The sequence below is a fragment of the Strigops habroptila genome, chromosome 8, assembly GCF_004027225.2.
Source record: "Strigops habroptila isolate Jane chromosome 8, bStrHab1.2.pri, whole genome shotgun sequence".
NCBI lineage: Eukaryota > Metazoa > Chordata > Aves > Psittaciformes > Psittacidae > Strigops > Strigops habroptila.
The window spans coordinates 15119278-15141519 of NC_044284.2; the positions used below are offsets into that span (position 1 = coordinate 15119278).

Consider the following 22242-nt stretch of genomic DNA (forward strand, 5'->3'; position numbering starts at 1 on the left):
ATGTAAGTAAAAATACAATAATAAAGAATAAATCTGAAACCTTTCAAAGCATCCAGCACATATGATTGAAATGGAAAGAAGTAATGGAGTAAACAGTGTTGTTTATATTTTGCATATCTCAGTGTGATAGGCTAGCATGAAACTTTCTTAATAGAAAGCTGCTTACAAGCAATGTTTCTAAATTGTTTTCACACTACTACTACTAAGCAAGACCTTCAGCGTAAGAAAAAGGCTTAACTCCACTGAAATGAATGGGCTTGTCAATGTGGCTCTGTACTTACCCATTACATTTTAATGTGTTCAATTAAGCAGAATCACTTTACAGTTTGTTTATAGCTTGTTTTAATTTTATTTCAAGTACAGAAAATAATATATTTTAGAGGATTAGGAAATAGTAACAATTTTGATGATGTGTGTGGTTTAATAGTACTGGTAATAGTAGGTTTTTTTCATTCCTCTTGTTTCTGTTGCAAAGGTTACTCCTACTTTTTCAGTTAATGCTCAGCCCAGCTGCACCTACTCCAGTTTTTCCCACTGACAAATGGACTGTTTTCAAAGTTATTTGTGTTCAAAAGGACTAAACTGTATTTTACTCTGTTCTGGGAACTTTTAAGCAGAAAATAGTTCTTAGAAGCTGCCTTAAATCTAGACCAAGCAGAAAATAGGTACTTTAAATGCACTTTTCCCCATAACTGACAAGTAAGCTTTATTTGTGCTATTTCATAAAATCCGTCTTCTGTCCTTTTTTCTTAGTAGGTTTTTAATCCCCACCCGCTCTATTAGAACATGTTAATTCCTCTAATTCAACCACTGTTTTAATTTTGGAAGTTGTATCTTTCCACCAAAGTACCAGGAAATCACTGTTGGAATAAATTGTGGAATTCATTCTTTGCGTTACTTCCATTCAAATTATTCATCTTCAGCATCATCTTGTTTTTACTTTGTCTTACATTTTGATGATCTTTCTATTTATGATATCCCCAAATGTATTAGCACCTGCCAGTCTTTTGTACCAAAATCATTGACTAACCTGTAAATAGGATCATTCGCAACACTTAGCATAAATACTATGACTAGTGACATTTTTTTCTTTTTTTTCATTACGAGCTGTTAATGCCTTTTTAGGCCAGTCCTTATCCAACCTGAAGTTCAGGTGTACTATTCAGGTACTCTGCTTTTATTTAATCTAAAATAGTACTTTGAGACATATGCAAGAGGCTTTTCTGGGGTATAGATAGATAAATTGTATTTCCTTCATCTAGAAAAGTAATTGTTAAAGAGTGTGTGAGTTTTGATAACTCTCATAATATATCTTTCCATTTACTCATTTACTCTTCCCCCCCCCAAATCTAGTTATAGATCTATTTGTAGCCTCATCACATTGTAAAGGACAAACTGACAGACCAGCACTTATCAGAACCTTTGTTTTTTAATAATGGTACTGTTATACTTCAGTTCAACTCTGTTTCCTTTACCTTGATAGACACACATTTTGGTTTGGTGGGGTTTTGTTTTTTGTGTTTGTTTTTTTTTACCTCCAGATGTATGTGCTGGTTTCCTTAGAATCATGTAACAGAGCTGAATCTAGGGAGTTCTTGACTCGAGATTTATTCCTTGGGTATTATAATGTCCATTTTTGTATCTTGTTTTCATTAACACTTGTATTTTCATTCCCTTATTCAGCATCATAGTCTTCACTGCAAATTGAAGCAGGATGTTCTTGGCAGGGACCATGCCTAGATTATCTTTTAGCCTCAAACCATTCTCTCAGACTTATAGAGATGTCTTTTACATCAGGTTGATGACTTCACATTTTGGAAATTGAAAGGACTGTTTATATTGCTCTGATAGAGAATAAACCAAAACATACATTTTCCAGGAATTCATAGAAGTAATTTATGATAAACACCCTGATGGGGATCACAACTATAGGGACATGTGAACTTCAGTTTGCTGGCTTTAGTTCTCTAAAACTGTCTTCTGTTCTGAATAGATTTAATTTAAAAAACCCTGGTTATAGTTGTTCTTAAACTATTAAGATATTTAATAATATTAAAATTATTTTTCTTAAATAGTCTCATTTCTTGATTAAATATTCTATGTGTGAGTTTTTCTTTAGATTAAATGTTTTCTTAATTTAATTTCTTAATTCTTAACTTAAACATTTAAATGTTTAAATGAATAAATACTTATGTTACTACTTTTCTCACTGTTTTTTTCCCCCACATATTTGATATTTCTACTATTATGTATGCTATCTGTTTATTAGCTTTTTTCAGAGCCTTAGAAAGGAACTCCTTTCATGAGGGTAACATGGAAGGTAGCTGATACTTATTTCAAGCTGTAAACATAAGCAATTAATAGTTGCATCGTACATGTCACGTAGAGTGTCCAGGGAAAATATTAATTCATTCTTAGAACTAGCATGAACCCTAATGCTAGAATATCTTGTTAAATAATGTAATTATATGAGTAATGTAATCTGCAACATTTATTGGAATGTGTTTCTAAAATGGTGGAAAGTGCTAACTAGAAAAATATATAATGAATGCAGGATTAGGACTTGAAGAATATTAAGTCTTTGAACATTATTAGTAATTTCTAATTGCATTTATAAGCTTTATGAGTTGCTCTCTCTTATTGCAAGCTATTGAGCTGTTATTGTGCCGAAATCACATTTATGATGATGCATTTGCTTCTACCAACTTTTGTTTTTAATAATGCTTGAATAGATTTGGAATTTTTACTCCTGCCTAAATAAATTATTCGATTTAGCTCACAAACATCATTTCTCCTTCACTACCCTCTACCTTTTATCACCTGTGCAACAAGGTTTTCTGAAGTGGAAAAGGTCTATATTTTGTTCTTAGAAATAAGAATTCTTTAAGGATTATGCTAGTTCTTTCTTTAGTCATCTTAAAATCCAAGAGTAGCACTGGAATTACTAGTTTTTCATGGAAAGTGCTAGTCAACCAAGGGCTCTCTGATCTCAGAGTGAATGCATTTCTGGAGATAGCTGTAGTTCCTTCCCCAGGTCTTCCTTTTTACCCTTTTTCAAAGTGGGTGTTATGTTTCCCCCTTTCCAGTCAGTGGGAACTTCACTGGACTGCCACAATTTCTCAAATATGATGGATAGTAGCTTAGCCACTTCATCCACCAGTTCCCTCAGGACCTGTGGATGCATCTCACTGGGTCCCATGGACTTGTGCGCCTCCAGGTTCCTCAGATGGTCTTGAACCTGATCTTCTATAGCAGGTGCTTCTTCATTCTACCAGTCCCTGCCATTGCTTTCTGTGACTTGGAGCAGTGTGGCTGGAGCACTTGCTGGTGAAGGCAAAAAAGTCGTTGAGTACCTCGGCCTTCTCCATGTCCTGGATAACCAGGTCTCCCATTTCCTGCTGGAGAGGGCTCACATTTCCCCTAGTCTTCATTTTGTCACCAACCTACATACCGAAACTTTTCTTGTTGCCCAGGACATCCCTGGCCGGATTTAATTGTCAGGGCTTTAGCTTTCCAAATAATGTCTCCATTACCTTTTTGTTAACGGTTCTGTTTGTCAGTATTTACATTAAATACTCAGAGTGATCCTCTAAAACTTAGTCAATGTCTCAGCCTTCTGTTGATAGGATTTATCAAATGATGAGTATGACCATAAATCTTATGTTAGTTTATAGTATGGAATGAATTCATAACTTTCCCAAAAGAGATAATGTCTTACAGTTCAAAGGCTGGGGATGGGAGGGATGCGGGGTGGTTTGTTTGGGTTTTTTTTCCCCACAGCAGTAGCTAAAGATGCTCTTATCTCTTTTTCTTACTGTGAAATAATCCAGTGATCCCAAAGTGGTCTGACCATGAACCAACCTATTTGGAAAAAAGCCAACTTGGAATAAAATAAAAAAATTAAGGAATTCAGACAAGAAAGAGAAAGAAGTGGTTATCTTTGTGCTTGCCTTATTCTTGCTGCTAGAATTATTTTTTTTTTCTGAGAAAGTATTTTGTTTCATGTCACTAGTCTGTTCACTGACAAGCATCAGATTGTCACTGACACTGTTTGGATAATCTGTGGTAAAACATGATATAGCCAAATAATTAATTTTGGTTAGTTCCTATGAACTGTTTAGTACCAGTGAATAACTGATAATTCTTGCTAGAAGATGAACTGTCTATAACTGGAAAAATGCTTTCTCACTTTATCTCTCAGGCTTGAGTTAGCCTTTTCAAAAGAAAAAGGGAGGGGTTGCTTCTTGAAAGAATTTTAAACCTTTAAGAATGTGCTCATTGTACTTTGAAGCCTGGTAATTCTGGAAAAGAATGTATTCTTAATTCTGGGATATTTAATCATTAATTATCTTATTTTGACTTTTTCTGACATATTTGGATCATTTCAGTCTTTATACACATATGTATGTGAATCAATGTGCTCATGCATCTGTAACAACAGAAGGGACAACAAAATGTGACTTCTTTCTTTTTTTTCTCTTTTTCTTCCAGTTTATTGATGGTCGGCTATCAAAACTAAATGCAGGAAGAGGATTTTCGGATGTTTTTGAAGAAGAAATCACAGCAGGAGGCTTTGGTGGAGGTAAAGGATTAATTTGGGTGTACTCATTGATGCTGCTTCTTTGGGAGCTGTTTAACATGATGATGTCCTTATGATGTCCTGTAAATTTTAGAGGTCATTAATTTTGTTACTGTTTCACTGTTTCCATTTATTCTTGGATTTAGCCTTTAACAAATTACTGCTGGGACTCTTACTAATATGTATCTAGTTGTAGCAGTATATTAAATGAAGATATGTTGGTTTAATCCAGTAAAATAATACTTAATTTTCAGTACATGATGAAAAATCACTATATTACTTAAACTTTTTATTGCACATTTTTATAATATGGTTCATTCTGTCAACTGTGTTTTTAAAGTTTTGAAATCTGTGCTGCTGATCTTTGCTAGTTGTTTTCCATAAACACTTATAACTTTTTTCATGTAGTTATTTCTGTAGTACAGAAATCAGAGTGATTTCCTGAGTTTTTAGACAAATTTTCTTTCTCCCACAGATTGCTCTAAAATAAAAGAGGGTAAAAATTTTAACATTTATATGCCGTGTGAGAAGGGACAATGCAAGTTTACCACTTAAACATAAGTATTATTCCTTGTGTTGCTTCCTTATGTTCACTGACAATTGTTGTAGCACTTTTCATATTAGCTAGCTTACAGAGTTAACCCGTATAGAAGACCATGTGCTGACTCCATTCCTGATTATTACAGGATTATTGAATGGTTTCCTGTTAAACATTTACTACAGCTCAGTTGTTATTTGAGGTATCATAGAGACTATCAAAATATTGGATCAAAATACGCATGACAGCAGAAATGCTATTTTATGGTCAGTCTTGCAGTAGTTTAGAAGCACCCCTATCCCCTGCAAGAAATCATCGAATGGTGCAGAGCCTTCTGCAAAATACCTTTTTTATATTTAGAGTATTTAAATGCTTTTGTTCGAGATTTTCATTGCCTTCTCCTGCCCTCTGTGTCTTGTGCTATGATCTAGCACATAATTTGCACTTTTTTTCTTGATTAACGTGGGGTTAGTTGTAAAGAGATTTACTTCTTTTCTTCCTTTTTAGGGTAACTTAGGCTTCTCTGTAAACAGATTTTAGGCATTGAGCATCCATTATTCAGATAGGTGATGTCAGTATTCAGAGTTTGCTTGCTGACTGCAGTTAGGGGAGGCTGCAATAAAACTGCAACAGAAGTTAGATGAAGCTTGTTTCTGGCTGTGTTCTGGCAGCCTGTGAACCACGTCTCACCTGACTCTGCTCAGAAGGGAATGCTCAGCTTTGCTAGCGGTTCTCGGTTAGATGGCACTGCGTGTGTACTTTTCAAGTCAGACAAGCTGTATATTGCCAGGCTGTGGACAAATTGCTTAGGGCACATATTCAGTATTTACATAACTGCTGTCGCATTATCGTTATGAAGTGCAGGGCTAACAATATGTATGCAATTGAAGGTGACATTTTGTGATGCTAATGGTGTAGAACTATGATCTCTTTGCAGAGTTAACTCCCACCAACTTTATCAGGAAGCTCAAGGTTTTAAACAGGTGAAACTCAGCCTTCAGAAAAGTCATAGAAAGTTAGTGTAAGCTACAAGCTATTACAAGGACAGGTGAACATATTCTTAGCTATAGAGAGTGTAATTTAAAAATTACTGAATCAAGTGAAAAGTGTTTAAGTAATCTCTTTTTTTAATTTGTTTTTTTCCACATATGTGAGCATAACTAAAACAGCACAGAAAATTAAACTGGAAATTGGAGAATAAACATAGATTTAATTAGTTTTTATGATCATTTTTTCCCCAGTAAAGTTTTCAAAAAGAATATGAAAAGAAATTTGTCAGCCTTCTTCATTACAGTTCTCACTTAAAATTTTATCTTCCACAGAACTATACATGTAACAGAAGTATTAGTTCTCAAGAGTTTTATGTAACTTTCAATACAAGAATATAGTGATGATTGGCTTAGCACTTGTATTTTTAGTAGAATATATCCGTTAATTAATTTGTAATCACATGGATTTTAGTAGCTGCTCTAATGTGAATGGTGATAGCATAAGGAAAACTGAAAACCTTTGAACCTCTCTTAATAATAATTCATTCCAAGGAGTCAGCATTTTCTTGCTAGAGTTTCGGGAGGTTCAACTCTAGCTGGGGGTATACAGTGTTAATGTGGCCTTTTCTGTAGATGAGTATTTATCCATTTTCTTCATTGCCTTCCCTGAAGTCTTTCTACACAACTAGAAGACAGTTCAACTTGCTGATTTTCTCTGAACTCATCTACTGACTCTAGTAATTGCTTTAGTCATAAGCTGTGACAGAGAAAGCTCAGATGTGGAAAAAGTCACTGTTAAGGACATCGCAAGCCAGATGCTGTAGGAAAATTGTTTATAAGAATTTGAAGTTATAAAATGTCATGTTAGAGAAAGTACTTATGATTCATTGAAATTTCATTAATGCACTAGCAGTGGTTAAGTGTCACCTTGTTACATGTTATTTGTGTACTACCTTCTATGGTGGTTCCAGGGAAGCCAGACTGAAGACGTAAAAAATGAGTCATGTTTGCTTTAGGTTGTACTTTGATGTTCTTACTGGAGATAGGAGCATCATATTATGAGGCGCTCTCCTTTCTAGGAGAATGCTTAGAAAATGCTTCCAGTACTGGAGTATTCAGGTGAATGATGTATTCTAAAGCTTTCAGGGATCAGGGACCCTATCTTTGGTGTTCAACAGGAAATAGCATTGATTTCTTCATCAAGTGCTTGGTAGAATTTAACCCTTCATGGCCAGCTTATTGGCACTGTAGTCCTCAGTAGTCCTACAAAAGCCGGTAGCTCTCACCTGCCTTTTAAAAATTTTCCTTTGTGAAAGAAAGTAGATAATAATTTAAAAGGACTTTTTCTTGCACAGGAGTATATGGTTGTGCCATAATCCTCGGACTTTTCTCTCCTTCTTTTTCCTTGGAATGGTACCATCTGCAGTCCATGTAATTTTTGTACTTGAAAGTTTGCCCAGCGGGATCATTATGCTTGAATTCAGTTCATTATATATTGTTCTTTCATTGGAGACGTGCTTTTCTTTTTAGACGTTTTAGCAGTACGCTATATTTATTATAGTTGTAATTTATCTTTCTACCTCAATTGAAATTAAAAACTCTGTTTGGCAAAAAAAAATTGAAAACATAAAATAAAAAATACCTAGGGTTTTTTCTTGTTGTATGCATTCTTATCTTTACATTCCTTGTCTATCTGAAAAGAATGAAATTAATGAATAATCCTCTAAGGGAATTTTTTATGCAGATTGTGAGGAGGCTTGAAACATTTAAAATTTTGAATGTACGTTTAATTGTGTTATATTTTACATTTCTATTTCAGGCAATTCAAGATCTTATCAGCAGTGGATGCATACAGTGAAGGTATAAGCTCGGTTAAGTAATTAGACTGGCCATCCTGTTCTTTAAATCTTTATACTTTTACGTACACATTTGTAATTGTAAAAGTTTGTTCATTTGCAAGGAAATATAAGTGCATTCTATAATAAATACCATGCATATGATTTCTGCAATCTTTTTTCCATTTTTTGAAGGGTGGTTTTTTTTTTTTTTTTTTTTTAAAGAAACAAACCACCCCATACATAAAACAAATGCCAAAACCCACAAGGTTTTTCAGTCTGTATAGTCAGGGATTTCACTGCTTTCTGTATCATGTTGCATTCCATAACTGTGAATTAGGTGTGACGGTAGAATTTGATACAGAGTTTATCACTTTTAGTAAATAGCAGTTTTGTTGAAATGGATTTGTGCAGTTTGGCTAGCAGAAAACCCTTGGTATAACCTTGTTATTCTGCAGGATTACTAAAATATATTATTTTAGATTAAGAGAATTCTTGTGTGATTAAATGAGATAGTTCTTTCTGTCAGGTCAAAGTATTTTTAAGTTGCCTAATAAATATGGTAGGAAAGCATGAAAAATAGCCATAACTTCTGAATTGATTTCGAAATAGTAACAATGAATGAAGAATGAAAATACATCATTCTGTTAGAATGCATTGATAAATGTGTCAGCTGTAATAATGATGTACTGTAACCCTTGTGTAGCTGCAGACAGCAGGTTGGGGAGCAAACACAGCTGTGGTTATTCTTACTGATTTAAAAAGAAGATTTTTTTTCTTTAAAGTACATTGTTTATTTTTCGCTGCTGTTGTCTTAAGGTTGACTTACGTTAAAATGTTACTGAAATACATCTTTTGTGTCTTTCAGAAAGGCGGTGCACTAATCAACACAGCAATGACCAAAGCCACTCCGGCTGTGAAAACAGCATATAAATTCGTAAGATCATCTATTTCAAATAGATAATACACAAAAATACTGCAAATTCCTACAACCCTTCATTCTTCCTGAATAGTTAAAAACCTTAGCATTTTATAAATGTATTGCAGAAAAACACTTCAGCATGTAGAAAGTTTTAGCTTCATTTATTTTCTCATATAGCACTAGGATTTAGAGTTGATTCAGTCTCTCAGATAGATTGTATGCAACAATAGAGATTTTCAAAGCATCAGTGTGCTGTTTTTGTTTCAATTATAATATATGCTAGAAGCTTATTTGAATATCATTTAGATATTTGATACACAGCTGTAAACTCTTCCTAACCTGGTGACAACACGATTGAAATATGGACTCTGAAAATAGAAATTCTCATTTACACTAAAGTCCTGTAACACAGCACAGGCATTAACATGAGTGTAAAACGTTTTGCAAATGTTACATTTATATGGAATATAAATATAGTGTTATCGTATATGGTTACTTAGTCTATAGTGTTAACATGATGTAGAGATCTCTGTTCAGAAGAGGTATAGTTCCTGCTGGAAAAATGGAGTCCTGCCTTACACAGATGCAATTTCACTTTGGCACTAAGTGCTGCACTATTGAAAAGATGTTGTAAAGCATCAGTAATATGTACAGCAAGACTCTTCTATCATCTGCTCTTTTAAAGATTATACTAGCATACTCATTTTTAACTGGATTTAATGCTTATACTTTTGAGCTTAAAAGATCTTGTTTTCAAAGACTGTCTAACCAATAAAGCATGTGAAATTGTATGGTATTATGCGGTATGGGAAAACAGCAGTAGTGTCAAATGAAGTGAGAAGTATTTTAAGGTTGCATTTTTAGTATATGGGAAAAGACTTTTGGCTTCCTTTTTGCTTTTCCAAATGTTTCACTAGTTGGATGCATAATAAGTAGTCCTGAATAAATCAGTAGATCAGTCTAAGCAAGTGTATTTTAAGTTTTCAAACAGAATTTTTAATTTTACATCAGTTGAAAAACACAGCAGTCGTGGAGAAAAGCAGGTAAATAAATGAAATATGCTTTGTATTCATGGACTCATTTATAATTTAAAAAATGATTCAGTAACAGGTTATCTGCAAAGTATTCTTTTTCAGTTTGTACTAGCTTAGACTGTGGTTATATGGTCTTCTCCCAGCCTTCAGTTTTGATAATTATGTCCTTGATAATAAAGGTTCTTCAAAGTGAACTTTTGTGTATGCCAGGAAACATTGGTAGATTTTGTGAGGATCTGTGTATATAAGGTATTCAAATTTATACTCCATTTAAGTTCTTATGCTGTTGCCCTTTATGGTGCCTTCTACTAGTGAAATGAAATAGGCATTTCTTAATTGCTACATAACTGATTGGTAGCCTTGAGTAATGTGCTTGGTACCATTCCTCAGTTAGAACAAAACACTCCAAAATTCATTCAAATGCTGTGAGCATGTTCTGGAAAGTTTTAAGTGTCTCTCAGGTTAGCATCTGCTACATGGCACCCCGTTGTGCTGTTATTGAGCTTATAGATGTATGATTTAAGGATCAAAAAGACTCTCTGACCTCTTGATTCGAGAAAAAGATTTTCCTTTTCTGAAATTCCATGTATAGAAACACGCGGGAAAAATAGGTGGTTTCCACATATTTATGCCCTTAAATATGTTTTTTAAAGTCTTATTTTCAAGACAACCTTGAAAACTTTTGTAATTTTTTTCTGTATTCATATAACAAAGATACCTTTTTCTTCTACTAGGGTTAGGGGTTTTGGTGCTGTGCCCCACCCCACCTCCCTTTTTCTTCTTTTTTTCCCACTCCTTCACCATCTTTTTTTTTTTCATGTTTTTTAATGTACGTACACAATATTCTGTATTGATAATTCATTTCTCTATTCTTGGCTGTTTTCTATGCAACAGTGATCCTTGGCTGCCTATTTTAATACACACAGAATTCTCCCCTAAATAGCAGCACTACACTGTTCAGCAACACTGGGCAAAATCTCCATCTGCATAAGAAATCACTTCAGTTCTCTTAAGATTGATGTTGCCCTGCAAGTTGCCAGGCTGGAACACTGTAGCAGTCATCTTAAAAATCTTAACACTTTTCCAGCATGCCTTGCTGCTAGATACCCTTTTAAATATAAAGAACAATTTCAAATCAAGGAGTACATGAACATTTTTAGCCTGCCCTTAGTAATATTGGAGAATTTTTGAGTATGTATGTTTTCACAGCATTGGGGTGCATGTACTGAAAAAAACCCCACCTTAAATATAGAGGCAAGGCATAAATATAAAAAATATACTGACAATACATGTATGAAATTTGTGTTAAAGGTTATTGCCCTTCTTTATATCACCAGGTATTGTTTAAAAAAAAAGTGAAAGTCTGGCATTATAAAGCATCTTCCATGACTACAGCCAGCATCTTGCAGAGCTGCTTAAGTCCTTTTATTTTTCTAGGCAAAATATCAGGCAAGGCAAGGAATAAAAGAAGTGAAGAGTAAGTTAAAACACAAGGTACGTAGTACACTTTTTACTTTCTCACATTGATTCCTGTATCAGTTTGAAGCTTATACTTTACAAATCGCATGAGATTTGTGTTTTTAATGACTTTTGAAATATGCTTAGCCCTTTGTTCAACAATACATTTTTCATAACGAGCCCTCTGGCAACTATCTGTCATTCTATGCATCCACTGAATAATCTCTTTATTGTTTGCATATTTTATCATAGAACAACAGAGGTCTTCAAAGATACATTAACAGGATGTATGTTTTCATAAAGTTGATTGCTTTGATATCACAATTGAAGCCTTTGCTTCAAGCTGAGAATTTGAGATGGGAGCATCTTGGAGTGCAGTGTATTTCGGAAGGTGTAGTTGTTCTTCTGGTTCCATAAGATATGTGAACAATGGCAGTGTTTAAAAATGAAGGAATAATTTCATTTTGCAAAAATGTCAGAAAAGATGTTTTTTAGGCATTTTGCAGCTGCTTTTCCTATTGAAAATTTTGTTTCCACATAGGATTTTTCTGTAAGGAGAACGATCTGGTTTTTAGATATATTTTAAGCTATTTTAAGAAAACTTTCAAAAATATTTCCTAGACATTTGAACAATTCATCTTTTAAATGACAGTGTTGATAATTCAGCTTCTTGAAAAGCTAAATTTGATTTTCTTACTACAGATGGTATTTTCATGACAGTAATAGATTGTGGCAAGATAATTTTGGATGCATTCTGCATGCATAATATGGAGGGTACTTTGCAGATAATGATTATAAATAAAGGAATTTAAAGCTCTTTTGTTGCGTAGGAGAGTGAGGAAGAATATGGATCTTGCAGTGCTGGTGCAGTACGGACTGCTCCCATCTACACATTGCATTGTGAGAAAAGAGCAAACTCCGAAAAAAGAAGACTGGCACAGGTAAGACACCTGAAACTCCTGTTCTTATCCACATACACATGAGGAAGATTTTTGCCACTTAATAGTAATTCATCAGTGAATCTGTTTAAGATTATTTTACTGTCTCCGTTTGGATAGTGTGATTAAAAGAGTTTATAGAAATACTCCTGTACTGCTGAATGGAGGAAAAATGCTATTCGTATTTTATCCCTGTTGAGAGGGGAAACCCCCGGAGATTTGTAAGAGATTTAATTCTTAAATACTGTTTTTGATAAAAGCTTCTTACAGCAAATGCATTCTGGTCTATTCACAGATCTGTGTTAGACTATCTTTTTTAGGTTCTTATAGTGAGGCACATTAGTTTTGTATTTATAATAAATTGATTTGGCAGTCATATGGCCTTTAACCTTACTCAGATAGTTAAGATTTATTATTTTATTAATAAGTCAGCTAGATAATTCGGTGCCAATCTTGTCCTTTTGTTCTGTAATCCTTTCTAGTCATGATTTGAAGTAACAGGTGTAGTGTCTCAACTTTGGCAAGTGTTTTCATGTCTTTGGATTCATGTTGACAGTTTTATTTCGTAAAATAATTTTTTGTAACACATTTTTCTGGGAATAAATGCCTGCATATGTACATATTTTAATGTGTAGGTGTATATTTTGTATTGTTATTGCATGTTTTTAATACATGTAACGAATGTTTATATATGGATTTTTAATGCATGTATCTTCCTCATATGAGAATTAAGTATAGAAATTCAGTCCAGCTGATCTAACATTTTGTTTTATACTTGAGATATTGCAATGATAAAAATCTGAATTGTCTATTTAATCAATTTGTTTTTTAATTAGTTTTTATCCATAACAAGTGTGAAAATTGAAGATACAATTGCAGATTATTGATAAATTATATTAAAATTGTACATTAGTATTAGGTCACTATTTTTAGTAGGATTACTTATAATACAAAGACTAGGCTTTCTGCTTTGATTATTTAGCTAGGCTTCACGTTGTACATGTTTTTGTGATTTAAACTATGTGCCCTCAGTATACTTTTATGTACGGGAGCTGTGGTGCTAGAATTCTTTTGAGAACTTGTGTACAGTAGATTTTCTTCACTGAGTGTCAGAAGAGAAGATATACAAATCTAAATGTATGAGTACAGAGCTCTAATGCTAATAACATGAATAGTTCTTAAAATATTTGTCGCAAATAGGTAACTGTCTTCTTAATGCATAGCAACTTCCCCCCACCCAAATAATTTGATTGTGTGATATACTAAAAAGCTTTTAATGAATTATAAACCAACATTCAGAGATTAGTGTAGCTGAGCCTACAATTGTATGTATCTGTGTAAATATATAACACAAACGTACCCTTGTAGTCGGTGAATTTTTAGAGTCTGCTTTATTAATGAAATCTACAGTAACTTATTGATACGGTAGTGCTGCATACTGTTGGGTACAGGAGTCCAGGGATGTGAAGGAGTATAATTTACCTTGGTACAAGTAAACATTTCTTTTGAAGGCCTGTTTTTGGACATAACAATTTAACTTCTGGGTGGTTTTGTGTTTATACAGCTGTATATGGCTAAATCCTTTAATATCATTGTTGCTGTTTCTACCAGTCATCTTTTGGTTTTGAAAACAAGACAGAAGGAGTGCATATCAGTGCATAGTTTTGTTTTCATATATACATATACACATGCATGTTTATGTACGTGTATTCGTATATAGGGTTTATTTACTAACAAAGTAACTAATAGCCTTGCAATTTTGCCTTGCTGAAGGTCCTGTGTGTTCTCCCCAGCCCTTGTCCCAAATGTCACATGAGCCCACTGAGCAGGAAGGAGCAAATGGTGATCACTCCCCAAGAATTCTGCTCTCACATAGTCTCCTATACCTCTCACTCATGCTATTCCCACTTTTTCCTCCTTCCCAAAAGCAAAGAAACCAAAATGTTTCTAAAAAGAAAGTCTACTGTTGCTGCTCTTGGGGTTTTTTTTTTGTTCTTGTAAAGTATTTGAATAAGGTAACATAAATGCAAGTTCTTTATGAAATAAGTGGTGATATTAAACTTGATGTCCAAATAAAAATATGTATTTGTATTCACAAGTGCATGTGTATGAGAGGGACTATGTTTGATCTAGTACTGAATCTGCCATTTAGAAGTGAATTTCACAGGTGGCTGCTGTTATAAGGTTTAATCCTTTTTTCTGTAACTCTTTATCCTGCAAATGAACCTCTCTACCTAAATTTCTAAAATTATACCTATGAGTGTCAATAGCAGTATAAGGATAGTACTAATGTGCAGTTTGTGCATTTTGACATATATTTAGTGTAAGGATGAGATATTAAATTGCAATGTCAGTGTACTTGAATTTACCTCCAAAATATAAACAAAAACAAAAGAGATTGCTTTTAATGGTCATCTTGCTTCCAAATAAGGGCCACCTCTGCGCTTTATTGCTATTCTCTTCCATACTGAAACATTTAGAAACTTGTAAATATAAAGAATTTGGTATGATATTTTGTCATGTTATATGCACACATTAAGGTTTTCATTCTCCACTTAGAGACAATTAACCATAAATACTAATAGTTACCTGAGATGCTGTAAAACATTTACTTCAAAACATTATATATGATATGAAATTTTGCTTCACTGTATAAGATCATTTTAATAATTGATTCGTAACAGGATTTTGGGATCTGGGAGGATGTTTCCTTTACAATAGGAAGTGAATTTGCTATTACTCCAACAAATAGTGGTTTATATGTGGGTCTGCTAATTAGTACGGTTATTTCCTGTTTTGTTGATGAGGCTTTAATAAATGTCAAGGGTACAGCCATGAAGATCTCCCAATTAGGCTTTGCGTTTGTAAAACCCAACCCCTTTGCTTTTGTGTGAAGATGACAGTTCCAACTGCAGCCTCAGCCTAACAGGGCTCAAGGGAAAGGATACTTCTCTGTTTTTATTGAAAACAAGGCCAGTTTGGCCCAGGGAGAATACCAGCACTGGTCACAGTGCAGAGCCATTTTTTACAATGAATATTTACTAAGCTTTATCACTGCTGTCATAGTGGGTTTATTGTATTTTTTTTTTTTTCCAGATTGGCAATAGACTTTGAAAAAATTAACAGTAAATCAGAACAATTTATAGCATGTAAAATAGCTGTCAAGGCCTAATCAGGGGATAAATAATTGTGTTACTGCAAACTGTAGTGATCAACTTGCCCTCCTATAATTTTCATTTCGAAAGTCTTTCCTAAAAAAAGAAGAAGTAACAGGAGTGCCATCATACGTGCCTGTGTGCCTGCGCATGTGCACACACACAATTAATCTTTGCCTAAGATGAATTGTTCTATCTCCGTAATATTCATTTGAGCTTACTCTTGCTTAGGTTAGCTGTTCTAGGCTTTTTATATGGGTGCGAGCTTAACTATATTGCAAGTCAACATTAACAGATGGATTGCCCTAAGCAAGGGAAAACCACAACACAAAATCTAGTGAAAGTGGAGGACTGAAGCTTTATATTGTTAAGCCTTATTAAAACCTTGGCATGTGCACTGCTGTTAACTGTTTCATGCCTAGATCTAATAATACATCTCTCCTACATTAATTAGGTATGTAGAAGATATAAGGAATTAGCAGCTAAATTTTTTTAAATAAAAATTAATGAAAGCATGAGCTTGCTTCAGCTCTGCTTGCGGTATCTTGCCAACGATATTGCTGAGTTCATTTAACTATTGATGAGGAGGGTACGGCAGTGCATGTATTAGACTACTGCACATTCAGTTTTTGCCTAATCTATTTTAATTCTATTTCATTATAAGCTCCCAGGTAATTCAGATTTCTCGGTAGACAGGGGCCTAGATGTAGTGAGAGCTCTATAAAATTGTTCCAAATTAATATATTATTAAAAAATGAGCATGTTTATTATAGGCCTGGATAGAATTCCAGGAGGATCTGTTTAATTTCATGAATATGATCTTCGTAATTTTACTGTTATATCAGGTGATAGAGTAGTTTATAAAAAATGGAGAATTACAGGATGTCAATAGTCCTAGCATATTCAGTGGCTAACGAAACATTCTTCAAGATTTGCAGAATACCAAATAAGAACTACCAGTTCAGTTTATAATTACTAAGTTAGCAATGCCCCCTTGTCTCTAAGGAAATACATGTAATACCTGTACCTTTAGGCATGCACTACCTTGCAGCTGGAATGGAAACAGGCATTTGGATTCGAAGTGTGGACTTAGCAGGAATCCCTATGTGTCAGCACTGCTTTAAATGTTTGTATATAGAAGAAACCAAGTGAGCTAATTCCCATGACTACGCAGGATCTAAATACAGTGCCTAAGAATGTTTTAGAAACACTTTTGCATAAGGAAATTAAAGCCAAGTTAGACTAAACCTTTTTCTCGGTATTTTCAAACAGAAGAGAATTACCATATTTATTCTTTTTTTGAAAGCTTATTGCAAATGCAGCTCTTCTTAAACTTTTACTGAAGTGTATCCTGGTAACTAGACAACATATAATTCAGCTTGCAGTAGGTATACTTGGCTTCTGTTCAACAAAGATAGCAAGTGTCAAGCAGGAAGATGTGTTCAGAATAACCTTACCTTCAGGAGTGCCCCATTTATCAATACCCCTACAATGGCCAGTAAAATGAATGACATAATTATTAGCTACAAAAGGCATCCAGTAACTGATTACCCTCCTAACCTGAAAAAGGTGGTGAGAGTGGGATATTCTGAAGACGCTTTTTTCCTGGGAAGATGAGAGGAGAGGAAATTCTTGTGATACTGCAGTCTTGAATATACATACTCTGTATTAGGTGGCTGAACCCCCTTAACAAAAAAAGAAAAAAAGAAAAAAAATGCCCAAAACAAAACCCAAAACCAAACCAACCTGCAGACAACTCCACGATAATTTCAGAAACATAAAAACTCTGATTAAGGGCATTTAACCTGTATTTGGATTCAGATAATGTGCTTAAGATCACATCTATGCCTAGCATCCACAGATAATACTGGTTATATAGCTGGAGGTACTCTCACTGGCTAAAATATTACAAATTGACAGATGTCATAAACAGCAAGAGCTAGTTTTAAATATAAATCATGTTTTGTTTCTTTAAAATGTAGGTTTGAAGTAAGCTTTGGTTTATTAGTAAATTCTGTTTCTTAATGTATTATAATTCAAAAATATTGTAGATTACATTAGCTTCGTTTAATTTGGAGAAAAATCTTTTGTCTTGGTGTGTCAAGTAAGATCTCTTCATTCTGCAAAACAGTCAGATTTCCTTTTAATTAAAAATGAAAAAGCTAGGCAGGAAAAATTGAAATTGTAGATTACGAGAGTGCCCTCTCGTGGCTCTGATACCTTTCCGAAGTAGTACAGGCACACGTGTCCTTCGCCTTGTGTAAACCTTGCTTTTTACAACAGAACGCCTCTTAGAAATTAATCAGTACTTACTTTCTTTTTTTTCTCTCTCTTTCTCCTTTTTTTTTTTTTTTTTTTTTAATGGAAAGATGATCTGGATTTTATGCAGTGTAAACATTAGGATGCTTTCAGGTGGCATGCATAATATTATCTTCACGAACATACGCTTCTAAGTACAGGTATAATTACAAGATTGCTCAAACCTTCTCCCTCCCCCCTCGATAGTAGATATAGCCTCTAAACAGTGAGTGTGACTGATTCTAATATAGTCAGTGAACACAATTAAAGAAAAAAGATGTCGTGTAAGTTTGTAAAGCTTGGTTTTGGTTTTGAATTCAGTGTGTTTACTAGCATGAGCTCTTCTCTTCTCTGCCTGATCTCTTCTCACCACGGTTTTAAGTGAGGGACAGTTGCAAGTCTCTGCAGAAGACTTTTGTTGTTTGCTCTGCACCCATAAACTAGAGTAAACCTTGTGGCTGCCTGTTCTTAGAGTTTTGCAGTAGACATCATTTGAGAAATCCCTCCACTAATTACCATTATTCCAATTAAAACAAAAAAAAAAAAAAAAAAAAAAAGGCAAGATAGGGTGCTGGTCAGGAAATCACTTGAATTTTTTGTTAGCCTGTGGGCATTTTGTGGAAGGCTTGGATTATCAGGGCAAAGTCATCTAGCTCTTATTTATTCTGCGGAGAGAGACATTTAGACAAGCAAAAAGTTTCCAGATGCTGTTTCTGCCTGTTATTGTCACCTATTTTATTTTTTAACAAATAGAAAGGCAGCCTTTCTGAGGGTAACCTACCATGGTTTCTTTTTTCTGAAGGATCTGAAAGAAGGAAAAAAAAAAGCTATTTCAAAAGCATCTTCAAAACTGGATGAACCTTTCTGTCCTTAGTATGTCATTGAGATAACTGGACTAATTTTTTCAACAGGAGAATTTATTGACATCTAATGTAAGAGTGGTATGCTCTGCTTTCATATGCTGTGTATCTTCTGTCTTCCATGGGTCGTGTTTTGGCTCCACCTAGCCAAAGCAGAGAGCCAGAAGAAACGTCAGCAGGTGGTTGGGACCTGCATCCCAGGTTGCCTTTGCCTTCTGGCCTGAAAATTAAAGAAATTTAATTAAAAAATAAAGTTTGACTGGAAGCAAAAGGAGGGAGAAGTAGAAGAATCAGGAAAAGCCATTACTTCAGGGATCTTGGCGTCTCTGAATGGGAAAGTCCAGATTCAACCCAATTTTAGATGATACTGAAATGCTGAAGTTAGCAGGAATGCTACTCCAGGCTCTTTCTGCAGTAAGTGGAGAGAGAGGCATGACCAAAGAGCACTCAGCCCACCTAGAATCTAGATTGCATTCTGATGATGCCTCTCTCCTGTTTATTGTCTAATTTAGGCCTTAAAATATCTGAAATTAGTGAATAGCATCCAAACCTGAGTGCCAACCATGTTCCTCAGCACTGTGTAGAGAATCTTAAAGTCTGGAGGTATATGATTTTTGTACTTAGGATACATCCACATAATACATTTTAACTCCAGTGCTTTTGGTAAGTTTTTCTTTGAAAAAGTCACATGTGATCTGCAAACAGCACTTCCAGCAGTGATTTTACCATGTGATAGTTCTGCTAATGTAAGGTTATGACACACATTTTAATCAAAAGATCAGTTTAACCAGCAGTCTCTGGTTTACCTTTTTAAGAATTGTATCAAACAGGTGGCATGTTCCAGGCAGATGAACTGGGTTTACAGTTGTTCAATTCACTGAAGTCACACATTGTGCACCTGAGTTACTTCCGGGTCTCATGACTTTTCTGTTATGTCAAAAACTACATTCCATTTTCTGCCTTCGTGCGTATAGACATGCATCACTTTTACTTTTCTGATGCACGATCGCCCTTATCTTCTTGCTTCTCTCTCAACTGTGACCCCCTCAACTCTCTGTTCTGTGATTTCCCGTCTCTTTAATCATCAAGTAAACTTAGGGCACTGATAACCATCAAAAAGGGAAATAAGTGATATTTTTCTTAGGTATTGTAACTAGACATTCTGCATGGTGGATCTGATTCTTAAAATCATCCACAAAAAATTCCATAGGGAATACTTGTTTAGAAAAACGCTGCTCACTTCATTGTTGCAAATGGCACTGAAAATCTCTGCATCCTTTTTTAAAAGACTAACACTTGCGCTTGTTGCCAATTAAAGTGAAGCCAGGCTGCCTTCAGCTCATGCACTCTTTGCAGCTAGAATGATGTGTGGCATGATGCCACAGTGTGTCAGCTTAAAATGGCCTTTTTTGCTAAGAATAGCCTCTGTGCCACTGAGAATGAGTGAGATCTGGCTATTTGGAGGTGATACCTGACTGTGGGCAGCATGGGGCCTTGATCTGATTCAGAGGGCCAGGAGACGGTGCAGGCTTCCTAAGGGAAAACAGTTTGTAATTCTTCAGAGAAAATGGAAGTTTGTTTGGGTTTTGGAGAAAAACATAACAATTTCTGAAAAAATGTTTGCAGAAGCATGATTAATCCCTAAAAATCAAAAGCAGTGTTATAAAATTCTCAAATGTTATCTGTGTATAGCATACATAAAAGGTAGGAAACTTGGAGTTTGTTAATTTTTCTCCAGAGTAATTTGGAACGTAAATAATAATGTGCTATCCGTGACTAAATATCTCAAAAATCTATCATCCTTCCTTACAATAAATCCCACTTTGGCATGGACATTAATGTTTCCTTTAACGTTACAGAAGTCAGTGGAGATCTCTGTTGCTGTACAGCTTACTTCTAATTTCATAGTACTGTGCCTGTACTCTTTCCTACACATTTCTGGTTGTCTATGTGTCTAAAGAGATTTTTGTGGATTTCCTGCTCTTGCAGGCTCTTTATTGTCACAGAAAAGGATTTCTTTCTGCCATTGGGGGCCTACATTTTTTCTCTGTTTCCCTATCATTTTAATTAACAGGTTCTCAGAATTGATGACACTGCGCTCATGGCATACAGCTGTGGATGTTTCCAGCCACTTCATGTTCTTTCAAATACATCATCTATATGTCTGAATCTGTTAAAGCAGAGAACGTTTCTGTCCTAGGAATGATGAAGGGGTTTTTTATTCAACATAATAGTTTTTAAATTATCCATTAGTGCTGTGTTGTTATAATAATAATAATTAAAAAAAAAAAAAGGCAAATATGGCATCCTGTATAATGTCTATTAAATTTATATCCAGGACAAGTTTTCTGGTACCAGAGCGTTATTTTTGTGAGGCATCATTACTTTGTGTTACTTTCTGTGACTAAAACCACACAAGTAATTTCTTTGAAGGGATTGCTTCTAGAAATTAATCTAGAATTATTGCTTGCATCTCTCCTGGTCTGGTGTTCACGTAGCTAATTGGTATCCCTAGCACTACTTTATACTTGTGTTTCTTTGTACCATGTCTGAGAAAAAGAAGGGCATTAAAGAAGAGAAAGTTTAGAAACTACTTCTCTTCCATATCTCTTCTTTCCTTATTACCCCATCAGTCTCAGCTTTTACACTCAGTGGACTGTAATGTGAAGTGCTTTCCTGTGGTTTCATTATCCATTGCTTTAGGTCACAGTCTTTAACCAGAAAGGAAGGCAATAGGTTGTGCTTAACTAGAAAGTTTGATTGAAAGATCTTTTGCTTCTCTACTGGAGGTGAAGCCATAATTATGTCTGTGATTGAGTTGTAGAGAACAATAGGTAAAATAAAATACTAAATCATAAATAACAGTGGGTTTGTATTTATTTTGCTTTCTTGTACTGAATAAATAATCTTTAAATTTTTAAAAAGAGGAAACAGTACTTCACAGATTTAAACCATAGTAGATATTCTTCTTTTCTTGAAACTTTATATGTGTTGATGTATTGAGTAGCCAGTAAATGTGAAATTATGCGTGTGCTGCCATTTATCAAAAGATTATTTGTTTCTCACATTGAGGACAATTAACAGCAGCAGCCTTGTTAAACTTCCTGCCTTAGTATCGATCAATAAGCACTCATTCAGGAAAGCTGTGCTTCTGAAAGGTCTAGCATTAAATAAAAAGCTGACATTTCAAAGATTGACTTTCATGCCCAATCAAGAATGTAACCACCTTACATTTAAATCCTTTAGCATTCATGTATTTTGTCTACATTTTTATTCCAAAGTAGTACATTTTTTGAGGCTACCAGCAAGCAGAAGAGAATGTTTTTCTCACTTTGTTTGTTTCCACCCATATTTATACCTTCTTTTTCTAGTTTCACTGATCAGCATTTACCACAACTGTGTAGTTAGCAGACCATTTACAGAACGAGATTTTCGAAGTGGAGCAGAAACCGGAGGATGTAAATGATGTACACAAACAGAATATATAGCCTTATGCCAGCTGCAGTTGTTCTTTGCTGTACTTTATGCACAGGCTTGATGGTTCAACTGTGGCTTGTGGCGAACATGCGCCTGTCTTTATGTTTGTTTATGTATGTTGAACTCTTTTCATATTCTGAGCAAGGTGAGAGATGGGAT

The 22242-nt window shown here is 34.7% G+C and overlaps 1 protein-coding gene across 4 annotated transcripts in view; it reads left to right on the plus strand.

Annotated features, from left to right (window-relative positions):
- The window catches only part of DENND1B (DENN domain containing 1B), a 161026-nt gene that overhangs the window by 125491 nt on the left and 13293 nt on the right, over positions 1-22242 (plus strand). For all 4 annotated transcript variants that reach the window (XM_030494203.1, XM_030494200.1, XM_030494201.1 and 1 more), the window contains 5 exons: positions 4492-4582; positions 7926-7966; positions 8810-8878; positions 11335-11391; positions 12186-12296. In XM_030494203.1, coding sequence (XP_030350063.1) covers positions 4492-4582; positions 7926-7966; positions 8810-8878; positions 11335-11391; positions 12186-12296 — 369 coding nt within the window. The remainder of the gene's footprint in view (positions 1-4491; positions 4583-7925; positions 7967-8809; positions 8879-11334; positions 11392-12185; positions 12297-22242) is intronic.